The sequence below is a fragment of the Pan troglodytes genome, chromosome 2 (assembly GCF_028858775.2).
Source record: "Pan troglodytes isolate AG18354 chromosome 2, NHGRI_mPanTro3-v2.0_pri, whole genome shotgun sequence".
In the NCBI taxonomy this organism is placed as follows: domain Eukaryota; kingdom Metazoa; phylum Chordata; class Mammalia; order Primates; family Hominidae; genus Pan; species Pan troglodytes.
The window spans coordinates 188,825,127-188,846,369 of NC_086015.1; the positions used below are offsets into that span (position 1 = coordinate 188,825,127).

Below are 21,243 nucleotides of genomic sequence, written 5' to 3' on the forward strand. Positions count from 1 at the left end.
ACTTTGAAAAATGTGGATGGGCATTCATGTTTTGGTGGTTTGCACAAGACTGCCTCCTCTAGGGAGCTTTCTGTGTGTCAGGGCTAAGGGGATGGGTGAGGGGATGCAACTCTATGTCTTATTTCCATATTATCACCTATAAAGATTCGCTTGATTGACTGAATTTGTTCAGGGGATTCTTATCCCATCACCACAGGGTCATACCCCTGGTTAGTAAGGATGGAGGTGATGGTGGTGGTAATGGGATTTGAGGAGCCTGATATTGCTTTTTTAATTAAAAAAATTTCTAATGGAGAACAGGGTCTTGCTCTGTGCCCAGGTTGGAGTGCAGTTGCACGATCATAGCTCATGTTTTCATTCTTTTTTTTTTTTTTTTAGAGAGGAGGTCTATGTTGCCCAGGTTGGTCTTGAACTCATGGCCTCAAGTGATCCTCCCACCTTGGCCTCCCAAAATGCTGGGATTACTGGTGTAAGCCACTACATTCAACATAATCTTTCTTTTTGATGTCTAACTCCAAAGGCAGAGGAGCCAAGAACCTATTTTTCTTTTTTTTTAGTGAAAAAGAACCACAGCTTACAATGTTCTTTTTTTTTCTTTACTTAAAATACAGAGATATAACTTACATAATCTGAGAGTCACCATTTTAAAGTATACACTTCAGTCCAGGCGTGGTGGCTCACACCTCTAATCCCAGCACTTTGGAAGGTCGAGGTGGACAGATTGCTTGAGGCCAGGAGTTCAAGACCAGCCTGGTCATCATGGTGAAAACCCATCTCTACTAAAATACAAAAATTAGCCAGGTGTGGGGGCATGCACCTGTAATTCCAGCTACTCGGGAGGTTGAAGCACGACAATCACTTGAACCCGAGAGATGGAGGTTGCAGTGAGCCGAGATCGCAACACTGCACTCCAGCCTGGGTGACAGAGGGAGACTCCGTCTCAAAAAAATAAAAACTAAAAAAAAAAAAGTATCCATTTCAGTGGTCAGTATGTTGTGCAATCATCACCATTATCTATTCAGAACATTTCCACACTATTCCCCCAGATAAAAACCTCATAACTATCGGGAGTTAGTTCCAACTCCTCCTATTCTCTGGCAACTGCCAATCTACTTTCTGTCTCTATGGACTGGCCTATTCTGGACATTTCATATGAACGAAATCACTTCACATGTGGCCTTTATTTATTTTGAGCCAGTCTTTGCTCTGTCACCCAGGCTAGAGTGCAGTGGCATGATCACAGCTCACTGCAGCCTTGAGCTTCTGGGTTCAAGTGATCCTCCTGCCTCAGCCTCCCAAGTAGCTGGGACTACAGGTACATGCTACCATACCCAGCTACTTTAAAATTTTTTTTGTAGGGATGGGGGTCTCACTGTGTTGCCCAGGCTGGTCTCAAACTCCTGGGCTCAAGCAGCCTTCCTGCCTTGGCCTCCTAAAGTGTTGGGATTACAGGAATGAGCCTCCACACCTGGCCTATATGAGGCTTTTGGTGTTTGACTTCTTTTACTTCGTGTGATGGTCACCCATGTTGCACCATGCATCAGTACTTCATTCCTTTCTGTGGCTGAATAACATTCTGTTAAATGGATATTCCACATGTTGTCCAATACTGAGTTGAAGGGTTACTGTTTTTTGTTATCTTTTCCTTTTCGTTAGAGATGAGGTCTTGCTCTATTGCCCAGCCTGTTCTCAAACTCCTGGGCTCAACGGATCCTCCTGCCTCTGCCTCCCCAGTAGCTGGAGCTACAGGAGCATACCACCACCTGCTGCCCCTGGCTGAGGCTATTGCTTTTGAGCGGTTCCACATGTGTGAATTTCCTCTTCTCAGCTAAATTTTAAATATTTTTAATGATAAGGATTGTACTTTTATAAATAAATAAATATGTGTTTCTCACTTTTAGAAAGCTCGAGTTATAATTTTCCTAGGGAAGAAAAAAAGGTAAAAACAAAACAAAGCAAAACACACCTCACCAAAAAACCTTCCAACAAACCATGCTACTTCCCCTTACACCTGTGTTAGTCCTCCATAGCTTGAAGGGTAGACATGACTAAATGAGCCGGAGACATCCATCCTCAAAACCAGGGCTAAGGGATCAGAGGTGCCAGAGCAGGGGCCACTCGAACTGGGCACCAACAGATGATCTACTTTTCCATGAGAGGGAAGGGAAAGAGGGCTTCCCAGCAGAGGGCAAACATGCAGAAGAACAGCCAGGGATAACAGGGTGAGCCTGAGCCTGGTGGGCAGCAGCAGGGAGGGAAATGGAGGCTGGGCCTCCAAAGAAGAGCCTTGAATGTGCCTCTGAGGTGGCTGCTCTGTGCCCAGAGCCTGCAGGGCTGAGGTGTCCCTTGGCACTAACCTTGAACTGGGCTTCCGGTGGCCCGGTGATGATGACCATCCTTTCGCTGACGTCTGGGCCTTCCGCAGGGGCGATCTGTGGTTCACAGGAGAGGAAAACGCTGATGCTCGGCTGCATTCCCCAGCCCCTCTTTCTTGTCTAAGTGGACGGCAAGCATACCAGCAGGAGGTTCCAGGTCTTGCTTCTGCCGTTACCCCTGGTTCTGTCTGATGCCATGCTGCCTCCACCCTGGTCTTAGGAAGTCATGACTGTAATGCCCAGTATCAAATTTGGGTTTCTGGCCACCCAGGGACAGTCAGACACAGGCCAGTAGTTACTGCCTGTCCCTGTCCTGAGCACCAGCTGTGATGGGCCTCCTCTCCTTGAGCCAAGTTTTAGGAAATAACCAGGGAGTCAAAAGCTCTAGGAAGAGGGACGTGTAGGCTCTGCCAACCCACCTAGGGCCCAAAGGGAAGGAAGGGCAGGTCCACCAAGGTGTTAAATTGGAGTCGAGCTTGCAGCAAAGGTATCTCTGGTTCTAATTCTCAGCTCACAGGGGTAGTCAGCTGGAAGTGACAATTGAGTTAGAGTATGTGTGGTCAAGACCGCTTCCTCCACAGCAAGTGGGTCATAAGTAAAACAGCAGCAGAGCAGAAATGGAGGCACGTTGGTTCTAGTCCTGGCTCTGCAAATTCCTCCCCTCGCTGTGCCTCCATTCCCTCATCTGTGAAACATGGGGGCTGGGCCCACCAAGCTCCAAATCTCCTCTCACTTTCTTGCCCAGGCTGGAGTGCAGTGGCGCGATCTCAGCTCACTACAACCTCTACCTCCTGGGTTCAAGCGAGTCTCCTGCCACAGCCTCCCAAGTAGCTAGGACTACAGGTATCTGCCACCACACCCAGCTAATTTTTGCATTTTTAGTAGAGATGGGGTTTCACCATGTTGGCCAGGCTGGTCTCAAAGTCCTCCAAAGAAGAGCTCAAGTGACCTCAAGTGATCCGCCCACCTTGGCCTTCCAAAGTGCTGGGATTACAGGTGTGAGCCACTGCGCCCAGCCTCCTTCTCTCAGTTTCTGTGAGTTCAGGTTCTCTTGTAACACGACTCAAACCCTGGGCTGAGCAGGCATTTTTGTTAGAGAGATCTTTGTTACATATTTGTTTCTGCATGCCCTGCTTTATTAAAAAAAACTTCAGCTAAAAATAAATACAAAATTAAAACTTATTAACACATTGTAGCAAAATTAAATGTCATTAAAAGTAAAATGAGGCCAGGCGTGCAGTGGCTCACACCTGTAATCCCAGCACTTTGGGAGGCCGAGATGGACAGATCACCTGGGGTCAGGAGTTCGAGACCAGCCTGGCCAACATGGTGAAACCCCGTCTCTACTAAAAACACAAAAATCAGCCAGGAGTGGTGGCGCGTGCCTGAAGTCCCAGCTACTTGGGAGGCTGAGGCAGGAGAATCACTTGAACCCAGAAGGTGGAGGTTGCAATGAGCCGAGATCAAACCACTGCCTGGGTGACAGAGCGAGACTCCGTCTTAAAAAAAAAAAAAAGTAAAATGAGTGCACATCAGGCATTTAGGATTGTAAGGATAAGCCAAGACTGAGGTCAGAACACACACATCTCATAAGGTCCTACACACCTGCCCCAGGTTGGCCACAGATGCAGTTCTAAGCTAAGAGCAAATACGAAACAAGAAACATGGTCAATGACAGGGACATCATGTTCTAAGGCAAAACCAAAGCAGGGATTCAAGGGAGGCACCAATCCTGAGTCTAGGTCTCGAGAAAGATCTGTTTAGTGAAATGGGATTTACCCTCGGTGTTGCATTTGTGCATGGATCACCTCTGGACCACTGTGTCACTCGAGATCCTCCGGAAGACCTCCACCTCCAGAAGGTTCAATTTTGTTTCCTCTCAGTGTGTGCTATAAGCCAGCTTCCATCCATGGGCCTCAGGATCCAGGGTGGCTGCCCCTGCTTGATTGTGAGTACATAGCCAAGACATGCTCAGACCCTGTCCCGCTCTGGAAGGAGGGACCCCTTCATGGGATCTGCAAAGAGTTCTCTGGCTGTGTGTGACTCCTTGGTGGATGAGGATAAATGTGAGACTCAGGTGACCAACAGCTGAGCTTCCTGGGGGACTTCCTTTGCTGTGGGCAGCCATTTCTTGGCAGGGCCTCGGCCAAAAAACACGGATCTGAGTGTGTCCAGGGGTCTGACACCCTCTGGCAGATCACACAGAGCCTGGCCATTGAGACTTCTGGCAGGATCCCTTGACTCTACTTTGAGATCCATACCTGCCATTAAACCTGGTCCTTATCTCTGAGTAAGCAAGAGAGAGCAGATCATGGCTGTGTGGTTCCCAGCTCCTACCACCACCCAAACCGAGAAGGGCGAATGGCTGATTCATGATTCACGCTGACCAAATCAGTTCTGCCATCACCGTCCACTTCGTAATGACTTGTGGCTGCTTTGCTCAGATTCTGAAAGAAACCTCCGAGGGCTCTACTGCCTGGCACTCGCCAGGCTAGTCCAGAAGTCGGAGGGCTACTTGTGCACTTGTGCAGTTTTGGAATGTCATTCCATGCACACACTCCCTCTAAAGGGGCAGGAATGAGGACCCCATCTTATGACTGAAGCAGATGGGACCCAGAGATAACTGCCAAGATCACAGGGTAAGCAGGGCTGGAGTCAGGATCTGGAATTAGGTGTCACTGGCTGAAAGAATTTTGTGCAGCATTTGGAAGCCTGTTCTACAGGAAAGGCAGGTGACGGGAGCTCAGCTCTCACCTGCAACCAAAGCATCTCTTGGAGTGCATCACCCAGATCTTAGCTCAGCCCACCTCCTCTGGGCGCTCTCCTCCCATGGATGAGTGTGAGGCTCTCTCCCTGCCCAGCAGCATCAAATGTGCCCCTCATTGTGGCCCCCAAAGACTGGCAAAGTAGAAACTAGGGGTGGGAGAATCTCTGGAGTTAGTGAGATCATCCATCTTGCTTTAGAGACAGATGTTTTCAGGGACCTGTTGAGACAAAGGGAATCTAGCAAAAACCAGATTGATTTTTTTACTTTTATTTTTTTGAGACAGAGTCTTGCCCTGTCACCAAGGCTGGAGTGCAATGGCGTGATCTTGGCTCACTGCAACCTCCGCCTCCCAGGTTCAAGTGATTCTCCTGCCTCAGCCTCCCAAGTAGCTGGGATTACAGGCACCCGCCATCATGCATGGCTAATTTTTATATTTTTGTAGAGATGGGGTTTCACCCTATTGCCCAGGCTGGTCTCCAACTCCTGACCTCAGGTGATCCACCTGCCTCAGCCTCCCAAAGTGCTGGGATTACAGGTATAAGTCACCACGCCCGGCTGACTGATTTTAAAAATTTGGAAATTTCCTTCACAAATATTTGGCCTCCCTGGTTTATGCTATGGAGCGAGGCAGGGGCTGGGGAAGTAGAAGGTTGCTGGAGAAGATTGTTGGCCCAGCATAAAAAACATTGTCTGGACCTTCCTAAGCTGTAGAGTCCATTCTGTCCTCCTGACGCAGCACTGCTGTCTTTGCCCATCACAGAGGCCAGGAGCACAGTGACACGTCACCATTCGACCTTGCTGGGACCTGGGACTGTGGGATGCAGCCCATGCGACTGATCTCTTCTTTTCCTAAAGGCCCTGCTGGGAATGATTCTGGCATCACAGTTAGGTTGATATGGTGGAAAAACACACTAGACCAGAAACAGGATAACCTGGGCAAATCTTGGCTCTCTCATTCTTCAGCTTTGTGGCCTTGGACAAGCCAATGAAAACTCCCTAGGCCCCAGCTCCTCATGCGCAATAGTAAATGAAGAGGCGCTGTAGTGGTGAGCCCCAGGAGGTGCTGGATATCCCAGAAGTCAGCAGAATTTCCATCTCAGAGGCAGCCCTGCCACATGTGTGCCTTGCCCATGTCCCGGCACTCTCTGAGCCTCACTTTTCTCTGCTGAACAAGACGGGGATTGGATGAGATGGTCCCTCAAGCCCCTTTTAGTTGAAACGGTCCTTTCTCCTGCCGGCATCTCAGACTGCAGGACTGAAAGCTGGGCAAGGCCCAAGGGCTGCAGCCAGCCAGGGGGTCTTCCACACTTTACTCAGCCCACCCTCAGGGGTCGGGCCAGCACCTGCCTATCAGTGCCTAGGCCGGGGTCTCACCTGCAGCAGGACTGCTGGGCACAAGGGCCCCCACACCTCAGGGCTCTCATCCTGTCTGTCCACTCTGCAGATGAGATAAATGAGGTCTGAGAGCGAAAATGATTCACCAAAGTGAAATTCTCTGATGGTCTCAGTGCAACCCTTGTTCTGTACTACTCAGAATATTTTGTTTTTGTTTTTCCTCTAGCACACTTGCTGTGGGAGAAATTCCAGCTCTTCCTGGGGAGAAAGTGTAAGCATTCTTTCTCTCCAAGTCATGAGACTTCTCATTTGGAATTCTGGGTTGTCCCATGGTAGCAAATTATTTTGCGTAACAACAAAAACTCTGTTTCCGAAAATGTTTCATGAGGCTTGGGACGTGCTCAGCATTCTGCCCGTGAGTCAGAGCTGATAGCTGGTCTTGGAGCAGGACCAGGGGCAAATAATCCTCCCCTTTCAGCTTCTCTGATGATTCTCCACACTGTGCTCAAGGAGGCAGGATGTGGGCCTGGAGCTGCAGCCACGTCTGCATTCGCAGCCTTTCCATAAGTCAAGGACCGTCCTTCCTGAGTTGCTATGCTCAGGCTGGGTTGCATATCGGGTTAGACCCTCAGCTTTTGTTTATGATTTTATCATTGCTTTTCAAAGAGTTTTTTATTCACACTATTTTCTGGTAGTTCAGGGCCTGTGAAGTGGAGACTCATTAAAGCACTGCACACTGATACCTGCTAAGTTATCACTTCATTGCAGTCCCTTCCCTTAGCTTGGGAAAATCCTCAACCTTTCTTTATCTTCTTGAGGACAACAATGATAAAACAAAAAGGACTGGATTGGGTTGTTTGCTACTATTTTTTTCTAATTCAGTGGTTAGCTGAACAGTAAAGGAATAAGAAAAGGAAAGATGAGAGCGGATGGGAATAGTCACGGGGCAAATGTTCTAGATCACTGTGGGATTCTGTCTCTGCATGGTGTGGCACTGCCTGGGACTGAGAGGGAACAAGGGCCGTGGGGTGAGAGGAGGTGGTAGAAGGGCCACAGGGCCGTCGGGAGCAGCCTCACCTTGATAGAGGCTCCGGCGAATCTCGCCAGCTGTTTGATGTGTGCCCCCTTCTTCCCGATGATGGCGCCCACAGCCTGGGTTGGGATGAAGAGATTCACAATCTCCTGCTCTGGATACTGGGAGGGCGAGACAAGAAGGAAGACATCATTCCAACCAGGCTTTCTCCTCCAGGCACTCAACGTGTACCAAGCGCCTTACCATGAACCCCATGGTGGGAAGGCCCCGCCACCCAAGGAAATGGCCAAAATGGTGCACGGGATCCTTCTGCGGCCTGCGGCTCTGCAGGTGTGAAGCCTGAGGAAGGGACCTGAGCACAGGCAGCGCTAGTGATAATCAAGGGCATCCTCCTCTTGAGCTTCTCAATTTGTTGGATTCCAAAAGCTGTCTGATCGCAGGTTTTCTGTCTTATACAAATGTGATCTGTATCTCTCCTGTGTCTTCACCCAAGAAATGAAAACAGCTATTAAACATACCTGGCCTGAAGACGGCCCCAAGGCATTCTGTTAGAGGGAATGGAAAGCTGCCCAACACATCTGGTATCCAGAGAAGCATTTTCACAACTAAACTTGACCTGACCCAGCTGCACGGTGACTGGCTCCAGGAAGATGGGGTGAACCATCCCTCCTGGGACCCTGTGACAAAAGGCAGAGGCTCCTGGGCAAGGCTGCCAGGGGTCCTTGCAAGTGGGGTCTGTGCAAATGACATTCTCATTTGCTAGACTTTGTTCAAAGATCTTTGGAAACTCTGCTATTCAGTGCCAACAGCACGTGCTCATCTGGCCTTCTGCTTGCCCGTCTGCAGCAGTTCCTGCGACCTGTGAGGTGTGCGAGCATCCACAGGACTGTGCGACAGCAACGGCCTAGGCCTCTGCAGAACCTCAAGGGTGCTCGGGTGCTGGGGAGTTTGGCGTGCTCAGGCTTTGAGGTGTGTCACTCCCAGGACAAACCAGAACCACATGAGACAAGATCTGCACTGTGAACATTCACTGGCCACCAAGGGCCAAGTGGGCCCAGCCCCAGGAGAAGTGGCAGGTGCGGCTGAACTGAGGGGGCACTTACAGAGTGATGATGCGGGAACGGGCCAAACTGGTGATGGGGGTACAGGCTGGAGAAGTATCCGGAGTGGGTCTGCAGTATGAGAGAAAGAGTCAGTGGGCGGGTGCCCTCAGGGACTGTCACTGGCCTCAGGGAGGCCAGATTCCCCACATGCGACACAGGCTCTCTGTGGCATCAGCTGGCTCCACTGTCGTGTCTACACGCCTGTCCCTCTGTGTCTCAGATCTCTGCTCCACTTCTCCCACTCAGACCACGGAATGCTTGGCAAGATGTCCCCTGGTTGCAGTAGCTCTCTGGGCTAAATGTTCATCATTTCTAAGCTGAGTCATGCTTGAGGCGTCCTAGGAACATACCATGGGTGTGAACACACACATACACACATACACCCACTGGCACTTGCACCCATACACTCTTAACCTGCCCTCGGGTAGAGAGGCGGGGCCAGTGCCTTCCGTTTTCTGGAGAATGATGAGTCGTAGATGAAAAAGAACAGAGTGTGCTGGACAATACCCAAGAGTTATTCAGAACAAGCAAATGTGTTCCTGGACAGATAGATCAGTCAGCTCCATCAGAGAATTCTAGAAGGAATGGAAAGAATCCTGAGAAGGGAGAAATGTCAAAGGAGACTGAGCTTTGGGAATCTGAAATGGGAGGATCACTTGGGTTCAGGAATTTGAGACTAGCCTGGGTGACACAGAGAGACCCCATCTCTATAAAAAATAAAAATAAAAAATTAGCTGGGTGTGGTAGTGTGCACTCTGGTCCCAGTTACTCAGGAGGCTGAAGTGGGAGGATCACTTGAGCCTGGGAATTTGAGGCTGCAGTGAGCTATGATTGCACCACTGCACTGGTGCTATGCCTGGGCAACAGAGCAAGGCCCTGTCTCCATAAGGAAAAAAAAAGAGAGAGACTGAGAGAGGAGAGAAAGAAAATGAATGTGGAGAGAGAGGAGCAGGGAACAGGAGGGCAGATATGGACAGAAAAAAAGTAGAGCTATTAAGAAAATAGAAATTTAGAAAGTAGCTGCTTTTATTTCTTTATTTTTGAGATGGCATTTCACTCTTTCGCCCAGGCTGGAGTGAAGTGGCGCGATCTCGGCTCACTGCAACCTCCGCCTCCTCAGGTTCAAGCGATTCTCCTGCCTTAGCCTCCCAAGTAGCTGGGATTACAGGCACCCCCCACCACGCCTGGTTAATTTTTTGTATTTTTAGTAGAGATGGGGTTTCACCATGTTGGCCAGGCTGGTCTCGTACTCCTGACCTCAGGTGATCTACCCGCCTTAGCCTCCCAAAGTGATAGGATTATAAGTGTGAGCCACTGCACCCTGCCAAGTAGCTTTTTACTGAATAGGTACTGTGTACTAGATACTAACATAGATATTTTGTGTCTATTCATAAACTCTTTTAATCCTCACAACAGTCCTATGAGAAGGAACTATGTCTGATTTGATACTTTTTTTTTTTTTTTTTGAGATAGTGTTTCACTCGTTGACTAGGCTGGAGTGCAGTGGTGCGATCTCAGATCACTGCATCCTCCACCTCCCAGGTTCAAGTGATTCTCCTGCCTCAGCCTCCCAAATAGCTGGGATTACAGGCATGTGCCACCAAGCTCAGCTAATTTTGTATTGTTAGTAGAGACAGGGTTTCACCATGTTGGTAAGGCTGGTCTTGAACTCCTGACCTCAAGTGATCCACCCGCCTCGGCCTCCCTTTAAAGTGCTGAGGTTACAGGCGTGAACCACCGCGCCCGGTCTGATATATTCTTACAGGCAGAACGCTGACCTGAGTCAGCAGAATCGCTAGCTGTGCTTTACACAAGGCTGGGTCAACACTGACATCACTGTTCCAGGAAAGGAAGTGAACAGCTCTGGGCACCATGGAACCAATTCCCGCAGGCCCACCCTGCAAGATAGTCCTCCAGGAAGACGATTCCAACAGTGGTCAGACGTGGCCGAGGTTTGGAGTCTGGTGACCCAGCTTTCACTTGAGGATCCCTGAGCAAATCTCACAGTGACGGGCAATGCCCTCCATCCCCCAAATCTCCTGAAGGTTAGGATTTTGCCTTATGACCCATTAGGGACAAAATGAAACTGTTGCCCTTTTTGAGCTTGGAGCGAGAAGGCAGAGATGTGAACAACTTGAGGAGCTGCTCCAGGGGTGCTGTAGGTTACTAGCCACGCCTGCCGGCAACAGAGCTCCACTTAACACGGCTGTAGTGCGAGCCTTGCTTTGACTTGGAAAGGGGCTGCAGCAGCCCCTCATGCCCACAAGAGGGTGCTATGAGATCAGCAGTCTCTTGGCAAGCTCAAGTTTTGCAGGAAGGTGGGTGAAGCAGTTTCTCTCTCTTGGCTCTGCTTCTAAGGACCCCCTGGAAAGAACATCAGCTCCAGAGCTTTCTCTGCAGGTCCGTGTCCTGGGCCATGAAGAGCTGGGGGAGAATTCATGCAACTCTTCTGCACAAAACTCTAGTCTGGGAAAAGAGCACTTCAGCCCTCCTCCCGCCTGAAGAATCGTTCCTTCAGGTCTCATGGCAGAAATAATTCCTTTGAACTATGATTTGCCATTTCCTTACAAAACTCATGTGAGGCCGGGAATAGACAAGCCACAGTGTGGCTCCTATTCTGGGTTCAAATACTTCTCACATAAATACTATCAAATTTAGACTTCCTAGGAACTCAGGGTAAGAAAGAGATTTTTAAAATTAGCTGTCAAAGGATAAAAAGGACAAATTCTCTTTTATTCATGAGTAACAGCTGGAAAATTGTCACAGGGAAAGAATCTTGAACTCTGCAATCAGGAGCTTGTTTCTAGCGGAGGCTCTGCCATTAGCCCCTGTATATAGAAGTTAGTTTCTGGAGTCAGAAGATCTGAGTCTCTGAATCACCACCTCTACAAGTTGGAAAAAATTATTTAACCTTTCTGAGCCTTATCCACAAACAGACTCAAATAATATCTAGTTCTTATAGTACTGTTGTGAGAGTTTGTTCATTCATTCATTCAAAAGGCATCTGAGGCTGGGCACGGTGGCTCATGCCTGTAATCCTAGCACTTTGGGAGGCTGAGGCAGGCGGATTATTTGACGTCAGCAGTTCAAGACCAGCCTGTCCAACATGGCGAAACCCCATCGCTAGCAAAAATACAAAAATTAGCCGGGCGTGGTGGTGGACACCTGCAATTCCAGCTATTCAGGAGGCTGAGGTGGGAGAATCGCTTGAACCCGGGAGACAAGAGGTTTCAGTGAGCCGAGATCATGCCACTGCACTCCAGCCTGGGTGACAGAACAAGACTGTCTCGAAAAAAAAAAAAAAAAAGGCATCTGAGCACCTACTCTGTGGGAGGCATTGACCCGGGTCCCGGGTGCTGGGGACACAGTTATTAAGACAGTAATGGTCACTGTCAGCATGGAGCTTGTGTTCTACCGGGGAGGCAGGCACAAAAGAGAACTTGAAGTACTGTGAAAGAAATGAACAGGAACAGGCAAGGAGCAGGTGTGGAGGTGAGTGGTCTGGAAAAGACTGCTGCAGTCAAGACCCAGGGAGGAGATGGAGCCCCAGAAAAGGCACTGGGAGGGAGCATTCTAAGCAGGGTTCTAGGAGGTCCAGAGCTAGAAAAGGGGTTGGCCTACTGGAAAACAGAAAGGAGGGCAGTGTGGTGAATGTGAATGAGGGTTAGCAGGATGTGGCGGGGGAGGCAGCACCAGTGGGCTGCAGACTTGACACTCAGCACGACAGACGCCCTTGACGGGTGCTATGTGGCATTCAGTGAGGTCACAGGAATGAAAGATCACTGGGCACTGGATGAGCTAAATTAATTAGTGATAAATGAGTGCTTATGTATAATGAAAGGTCTGGCCAGACGTGGTGGCTCAAGCCTGTAATCCCAGCACTTTGGGAGGCCGAGGTAGGCAGATCGCTTGAGGTCAGGAGTTCAAGACCAGCCTGGCCAACATGGTGAAACCCCACTTCTACCCAAAATACAAAAATTAGCCAGGCATGGTGGTGCACATCTGTAGTTCCAGCTACTTGGGAGGCTGAGGCAGGGGAACTGCTTGAACCCGGGAGGCGGAGGTTGCAGTGAGCCGAGATCATGCCACTGCACTCCAGCCTGGGTGACAGAGTGAGACTCCATCTCAAAAAGAAAAAAAGACAAAAAAAAAAAAAAAAGTGTCTTATCAGAGCATACTATTTCCCCTTCCCATACTTTTTTTTTTTTTTTTTTTTTTTAAGATGGACTAGCTCTGTTGCCCAGGCTGGAGTGCAGTGGCATGATCTTGGCCCGCAAACTCTGCCTCTGGGTTCAAGTGATTCTTCTGCCTCAGCCTCCTGAGAAGCTGGGATTACAGGTACCCACCACCACGCCTAGCTAATTTTTATATTTTTAGTAGAGATGGGGTTTCACCATGTTGGTCAGGCTGGTCTCAAACTCCTGACCTCTGGTGATCCTCCCACCACGGCCTCCCAAAGTGCTGGAATTACAGGCTTGAGCCACTGCAGCTGGCTAATTTTTTTGCATTTTTAGTAGAGACAGGGTTTCACCATGTTGGTCAGGCTAGTCTTGAACTCCTGACTTCAAATGATCCATCTGCCTCGGCCTCCCAAAGTGCTGCGATTACAGGCATGAGCCACTGCAGCTGGCTAATTTTTTTGCACTTTTAGTAGAGACAGGGTTTCACCATGTTGGTCAGGCTAGTCTTGAACTCCTGACTTCAAATGATCCATCTGCCTCGGCCTCCCAAAGTGCTGGGATTACAGGAGTGAGCCACCACACCCAGCCCCATTCCCATACTTTCTGTTAGGTGATGTCTACAGCCTCAAATGGAAGGGGGCTTTCAAATCTTGCTTATTTATAATGGTCAGAAAAAGTAACTTGGCAATGACTCAAATAACTATTTTAATGGGAAAGCAGGTTGTAGTCATCTGACATCTGGTTCAAGGCCCTGAGGGATAGGGAGGTTGGTAGGGAACCCTGACCCCAATGTGGCCATTAGACTCACTGTCCCAGTTGAAGAGTCCCACCTATTTTATGACGGAGAAGCTACTTTATTTTTGAGTGTTTCAAAATCATTTTGGCAGTGGGGAGGGGGAAAGGAGGTGTGGTGAAGGCACTCCTGCCAGGTGTGTCCTCACTCCCTCACCTCCCACCCACTAACTGAGAGGCAGAGGGAGATGGGTAATTGTTATCCACAGGCTTGTTTCAAACTCTCAACTTCAGGAACACTGGTGTCTGCCTTTTCTCTGAGTTTGACTCTTCTGGGGGGTAGGTAGAGGAGCATATATCAAACACACTTGTGAAAATTAAAAAATGGAGTTATAAACAGCAGGGCCTCCTTTTCCTGGGAGAACTGCAGGGTTCAAGCTGCGATGTGTGACCATCTGATACACAATTTAGGTGATATTCTGAAGCATGAAGAAGTCAGGGGGTGGGATGAGTGAAGGGTGGGAAAGGTGAGTGCAAAGCGCAAGGACCAGGCATAGGAATTATGTTTAATTGATCTTTTGTATTGTATTTTTCATTCCAATTTCATTTATTTCCACCGTGATCTTTATTACTTATTTTCTTCTACTAATTTTGCTGTTGATATGATGTATTACAATGATTGATTTGCAAATGTCAAACCATCCTTGCATCCCAGGGATAAATCCCACTTGGTCATGATGAATGGTCTTTCTAATGTACTGCTGAATTTGGTTTGCTGGTATTTTAAGGCACATATATGAATTATGTTCAAATATTTAAATAGTTTTAGTGTGATGATAGAGTGATACCAGACTGCAAAGCTGGCAGGTGCTCCCTCTGGGCACCAGGGACATGGGCCTTAGGAAGGGGCGACGACTTGGCCAGAGGGTTCAGTGTTGTGGACATAGCTTTCTAAGATGCAGAAGGTGCACTGCTCTATGCCAGCTTGTCAAAGTGTCTCTTTACATGGAGCTGCCTGTCCTGCTCTGTGTGTTCTCATGGGACAACCTTAGAAGCTGGAGGGAGCTAGGAACTCGTGAGCCAGCAAGAGGTAGAGCTGAGATGCTAACACAGATCTCTGTGTCTGCCTCTGCAGCCCAAGATCTAAACCACTGCACTCACTGCTGCGCTCACCTGGGACATTCTGAACTCACTGGTTCAGGTGGGGTCTGGGGAGCATGCTAAGAAAAAGCTCCCCTAAGGATTGTAATTATGCTCTCTGTTGAGTGCATTTAAATATATAAATGGACAATTAAAATCCATTAGACATATATAAAGAATCACCAGCATGAAGGAGAGAAGCCCAGCTGCACAAGACAAGCAAATGACCCGAGTGAATTAATGGAGGGAGAAGGGAGAGCTTTTTACAAAATTGTGATTTGATCTCCTAGTGAGATTCAGGAGGACAGTGCTTCAATAATTTGTATATAGACTGCTATGAGAAATGAACAATCAGAGAACCAGAGTGACCCTGGATATGAAAAACATGGTTAAGTAAAAACTCAGTAGAGGATGTACAAATAGTAGGGAAGACACTGCTGAAAAGCCCATCAATGCACGAGACTGTTAAACCACACAAAACCAAGACAAAGAGTGGGAAGTGGACAGACACAAAGAGTAGAGTGAGGTTTGCTATAACTTTCCTCTTCTGGAGTGGGAACTCCAGAAGGAGAAAATAAAGTGGATGGGAGAGAAGCAATGCTAAAATTAATTATGGAAGGAAAACATTCTCCTGAGCCAAAGAAAAACACAGATCTTTAGATCAAAGCACTCAGATTCAGATTCCTGAATTCCAAGGGTAAAGGCAAATTATTATAAAAGGCAAAAAAACTTATAGACACCGGGGGGGAAAAAACAGACAGGCGTGTTGGTGTGCACCTGTAGTCCCTGCTACTCAAGAAGCTGAGGCGGGAGCATCACTTGAGCCCAGGAGTTCGAGATGGCAGTGAGCTGGGATCACACCACTGCACTCCAGCCTACTAGGTGACAGAGCAGGACCCTGTTTCTTAAAAAAAAAAAAAAAAAAAAAGAGGAGATGAAGAAGAAGGAGAAGGAGGAGAAGGAGGAGAAGGAGGAGGAGGAGGAGGAGGAGGAGAAGGAGAAGAAGAAGGAGAAGGAGGAGAAGAAGGAGGAGAAGGAGAAGGAGCAGAAGGAGAAGGAGGGGGAGGAGGAGAAGGAGGAGGAGGAGAAGGAGGAGGAGGAGAAGGAAAAGGAGGAGAAGGAGGAGGAGGAGGAGAAGGAGGAGGAGAAGAAGAAGAAGGAGAAAAAGAAGAAGAAGGAGAAGAAGAAGAAAAGGAAGAAGGAGGAGGAGGAGGATATCTACAAAAGAAACAATTCTAGAAGTAACATTTTTAGAGTTCTAAAGGAGCTATGGGCTGGGCATGGCGGCTCACACCTGTAATCCCAGCACTTTGGGAGGCCAAGGCGGGCAGATTACTTGAGGTCAGGAGTTCGAGATCAGCCTGGCCAACATGGCAAAATCCCGTCTCTACCAAAAATAGAAAAATTAGCCAGGTGTGGTGGCACATGCCTGTAGTCCCAGCTACTTGGGAGGCTGATGCATGAGAATCGCTTGAACCTGGGAGGCGGAGGTTGCAGTGAGCCAAAATTGCACCAATGCACTTTAGCCTGGGTGACAGAGCGAGACTCTGTCTCTAGATAGACAGATAGATAGGTAGGTAGGTAGGTAGGTAGGTAGGTAGGTAGGTAGATAGATAGATAGATAGATAGATAGATAGATAGATAGAGGAACTATGACCCTAGAATTTCTAGACACCCAGAATTCATTCACGTGTGAAGGAAAAAGGACACTTTCAGATACAGAAAGGCTTAGAAATTATACTCGTGCTATTTCTGTTAAAACTTGTTTGAGAAAATACTCCAGACAAACAACAAAAAAAAATTCAAATAAATAACTCAAAAATTGATAGGGTGTGGAACACAAGAAGCTGTTTGTAGTGAGCAATGAAACCAGTAAAAGTTTAGTTAATTCTAAACAACTGGATTATGCGGTTGTGTATTTATTAAGAACGCAAGCTTAGGCTGGGCATGGTGGCTCACGCCTGTAATCCCAGCACTTTGAGAGGCCGAGGCAGGTGGATCACCTGAGGTCAGGAGTTCGAGGCCAGCCTGGGTAACATGGTGAAACCCCGTCTCTACTAAAAATACAAAAATTAGCCGAACGTGGTGGTGGGCGTCTGTAATCCCAGCTGGGAGGCTGAGGCAGGAGAATTACTTGAACCCGGAGGCAGAGGTTACAGTGAGCTGAGATTGTGCCACTGCACTCCAGCCTGGGCGACAGAGCAAGACTCCATCTCAATAAATAAATAAATAAATATTTTTAAAAAAAAGAAATTGAGAGAAATAACCACAAGTTTGGATATTTAAAAGGCAATAATAGTCTGTTTTGTATCACTTTATATCAATACACATAAAAAGAAAAATTAAGTGGAAAAAAATGTGTATTTTCATAGGAAAATATAAATCAACAAAATGAAGTTAAAAACTTATAAGAAATTGAAAAGGTAATAATCAGTCTTTCTCCAAACAAAAGTTGGTAGGCCCACATGTTTTTTGATTGAATTTTTACCAATTCTTCAAGGAAGAGAAAATTCCAATCTTTTCTTTGATTTTCCCAAGCATAGTAAAAGTTGGCCACCTTTCCAGTTCATTCTTTGAGGAAAAAATAACCTTGCTGTTAAAATTGTCAAATAGTATAAAACACATAGAATCTGCTGTGTAGACAGAGACAAATGGAATGGAATAGAGTCCAGAAATTTGATTTAGTGAATGAGATTCTATGTTGGCATTCGATGAGATTCAAAGTTAGCATTTTAAGTTCAACGATAAAATGGTGGATTACTCAATAAATGATTTTGGGAAAATTGAATATCCATTTCAAAAAAAATAAAGTTAGATCTGTATCTCAGTATAAGTCAAGATAAATTCTCCATGAATTGCAGACATACACAATCCCCCAAAACCAACAACTAAAAATTAGTGTAAGAAAACACGGGCCAGGTGCGGTAGCAAGTGCTTGTAGTCCCAGTTATTGAGGAGGCTGAGGTGGGAGGATTGCTTGAGCCCAGGAATTTGAGGCTGTAGTGTGCTATAATTGTGCCTGTGAACAGCTACTGCACTCCAGCCTGGGCAACATAGCACGGTCTCTTAAAGAAAAAGAAAATAGGGGAGGATATTTTATTTTACAGTCTTGGATGGAAGAAGGCTTTTTTCCTTAGCATGACGTCAAAGGTCAGAAACTCCAAAGGAAAATATCAATTATTTAACTACCTTAATTTTTAAGTTTTCTGCATGAATTCTGGTGGAGAGAAATCTGTGAATATTTAAAATGCATATACCCTTTGACATAATAATTCCAGTCTTAGAGAATTTACTTACAGATATACTCACACACTTGTGCAAAGATTTATGTAGAGGCACACCTCATTTTATTGCGTTTGGCTTTATTGAACTTTGCAGATAATCGTGTTTCTTACAAACTGGAAGGCTTGTGGCAACCCTATGTCACACAAGTCTATTGGTATCATTTGTCCAAATGCGCGTGCTCACTTTGTGTTTCTGTGTCTGCATTTTTTAGCAATAAAATATTTTTAAATTAAGACATGGATATTGTTTTCTCAGACATAATGCTATTGCACACTTAGACTACAGTATAGTGTAAACACAGCTTTTATATGCACTGGGAAACAGAAAAAAAGTGTAACTTGTTTTATCATGTTATTCACTTTACTATGGAGGTCTGGAATATAATCCACAATATCTTCAAGATATGCCTGTAAAGATACTCATTTTGACATTGTCTATAATACAAAAAACTTGGAATCAACCCAAATGCGTAAAACTAGTGTGCTGGTTACAAAAATTATGATAAACTCATTTAATGGAATATTATGCAGCCATTAAATCAAACTAGGTCTAGTTATAGAAAGATGCCCATAATAAGTAAAAACAAAATTTGTAATTCACTCTGTACAGCATAATTTCATTTGTATTTTTGAATAATATGATTGTATATTATATTGTATACATATGTATACATATTGTATACATATATTGTATATATATGCCAAGAAAACTTTTTTTAATGTGTAAACATAACTACTACACTTCTAGGGCGGGGGTATTGGGTGAAATTTGGATAAAAGAAGAAAGGCTGAAGGGAAATGTTTACATTTAACTTTAAACAAAAGTTCATTTGTTCGAGAGAGAGATATATATATATATAGTGTACTACATATATAGTTACGTGGGAATTCTGTGTATGACAAAGTTGGCATTTTAAGTTGAACTATGAACTATTGTTCACTATAAATGAACATATATATAATTATATACATATAATTATTTATGACATAAGACACCACAAATAAAGCAAAGAGAATGTTGAAAATATTTACAACATGACAAGTGGTTAGCAGCCTTAATATGTAATTAGCTATGACAAATCATTAAGAAAAAGATGAAATAAAAAGATGATGATAACAGCAGCTATGATTTACATAGCAGTTACTGTATGTAGGTTTTAACTTAATTACCGTTATAACAATCCCCTAATGTAGGTACTATTATTACTCCCAGACCTGAAGAGCTTAAGTCACTTGCTCAAAGTTAAAAATAGCAAGTGACAGTGTAGAAATTCAAATGCACGCAGTCTGCTCTAGAACCTAAGCTATAGACTGAGGGGCCAAAAATACAGAAAGCAACTTATCAGAGAGAACAAAAATGGCTAATACGAAATTGTTTAGTCATATAATTTAAAAAAGCACATATTGGCCGGGCGCAGTGGCTCACGCCTGTAATCCCAGCACTTTGGGAGGCCGAGGCGGGCGGATCACGAGGTCAGGAGATCGAGACCATCCTGGCTAACACGGTGAAACCCCGTCTCTACTAAAAATACAAAAAATTAGCCGGGCGTGGTAGCGGGCGCCTGTAGTCCCAGCTACTCGGGAGGCTGAGGCAGGAGAATGGCGTGAACCCGGGAGGCGGAGCTTGCAGTGAGCCGAGATCGCGCCACTGCACTCCAGCCTGGGCGACAGAGCGAGACTCCGTCTCAAAAAAAAAAAAAAAAAAAAAAAGCACATATTTTAAAACATCAGACTGCGAGGAATTGGTAGTGGTGGTATGGAAGAAAAAATCCTGCTCCGTTACACACACTCTTGATGGGAATGAAAAGTAATATACCTTTTTTTGTATCAAAATTATATACTATGTATCAGCATAGAAAATGTACAGATTCTTTGATTCTACTTCCAGGAAATTATTCTGATGAAATAATTGGATAAATGAATCAAGATGTAAACACACAAGGATTTCCATTCCAAGAGTGAAAATTTGGGGGAAAAATGTAAATCATATATAAATATATACACACACACATGCACATACCTACACAGAAACACTGGTTATATCTAGGTTAAGAAAAAACTTGCACGTTCTGCATTTCTGTATTATTTGCTGCTTCTTTTTTAGGATCAGAGAAATGTGTTTTTTGGGAAATTCAAAAGTACATACTCCCTGCTTCTTAAACACTATGCACATATTACTATTATAACCAGAAAAACAGTTAAAAAAAAAAAAAAGGGGGGGGGGTAAAGTTTTCCTACACACACATATGCATTAAAAATTCCAGAGTTCGGAAACCAACCTAGGTGTGGATGAGCCAGTTATAAGGAGGGACACAGACTCCCTGACCTTTGGATGCTAAAAGCAAAAGCATCAGAACTTTGTGATATACAAAAGCAACCAAGAAATATCTTAGTTCCTTGAAATTTGAATGCCTATGTGACAGGAAAACAATACTTTAAGTATTTAAAGTGTCTCCACCACCCTATGCTGCTGTTCTCAGGAGTCCTGGGCCCACCAGGGAAGCCCACAGGTCTGCGGTGTGGACTCTCCAGGTATCACTCCAGGAATAGCCTAGGTCCTGCACAGGTGGGCAGTGAGGGCTGCCTCCATGCCATTGGACCTGCACTTCTGCAGCTGCATGAAGGAGATGTCTGCAGAAGCCATCATGTCTCAGTCAGTCAGTGTACTGGATTAGAAGCTACTCTAATATTGACCCATGGAATCAAGATCAGAATTACCTGGTTGTTTTTGTTTTGTTTTTAGTTTAACAATTTTTTATTTAAAACCTATTTTACAAATAACAGGAAACACATATTTTAGCAAAATGGTTATTCTACTATTTTAGTAAAAATCTGAGATATAAAGGAAGCTTTCCAACTAGCAAAACCTATTTTCAAGTTTAGAAAATATTCTGCTATTAAAAGAAAAATTCTCTCCTTGTTAAATTTAGTTCAGGGGTCAGCAAACTTTTTCTGCAAAGGAGCAAATCATAAATATTTTAGGCTTTGTGGCTCATGTGATCTGTATGTATCTACTCAGCTCTGCCACTACAGGGGGAAAGCAGGAATAGATAATATGTATATAAACAGCCATGGCTGTGTCCCCTAAAAAACTTTATTGATGAAAATAAATGGTGAGCTAGATTTGGCCCTCAGGTTGTAGCATGCTGACTCCTATATTTGAGATTACCAATTTATTTATTTATTTATTTATTTTGAGACAAAGTCTCACTCTGTTGCCCAGGCTGGAGTGCAGTGCCACGATCTCAGCTCACCGTAACCTCCGCCTCCAGGGTTCAAGTGATTCTCCTTGC

General features: G+C 45.7%; 1 protein-coding gene across 5 annotated transcripts in view; it reads right to left on the minus strand.

Moving 5' to 3' along the window:
- The window catches only part of IGF2BP2 (insulin like growth factor 2 mRNA binding protein 2), a 182,504-nt gene that overhangs the window by 6,620 nt on the left and 154,641 nt on the right, over window positions 1-21,243 (minus strand). For all 5 annotated transcript variants that reach the window (XR_010155889.1, XM_001151234.7, XM_016942462.4 and 2 more), the window contains 3 exons: window positions 8,614-8,682; window positions 7,555-7,671; window positions 2,358-2,432 (listed from right to left, as the gene is read on the minus strand). Coding sequence is in view for 4 of the 5 variants with exons in the window: in XM_001151234.7 (XP_001151234.3) it covers window positions 2,358-2,432; window positions 7,555-7,671; window positions 8,614-8,682 (261 nt within the window). In the remaining variant the exon portion in view is untranslated. The remainder of the gene's footprint in view (window positions 1-2,357; window positions 2,433-7,554; window positions 7,672-8,613; window positions 8,683-21,243) is intronic.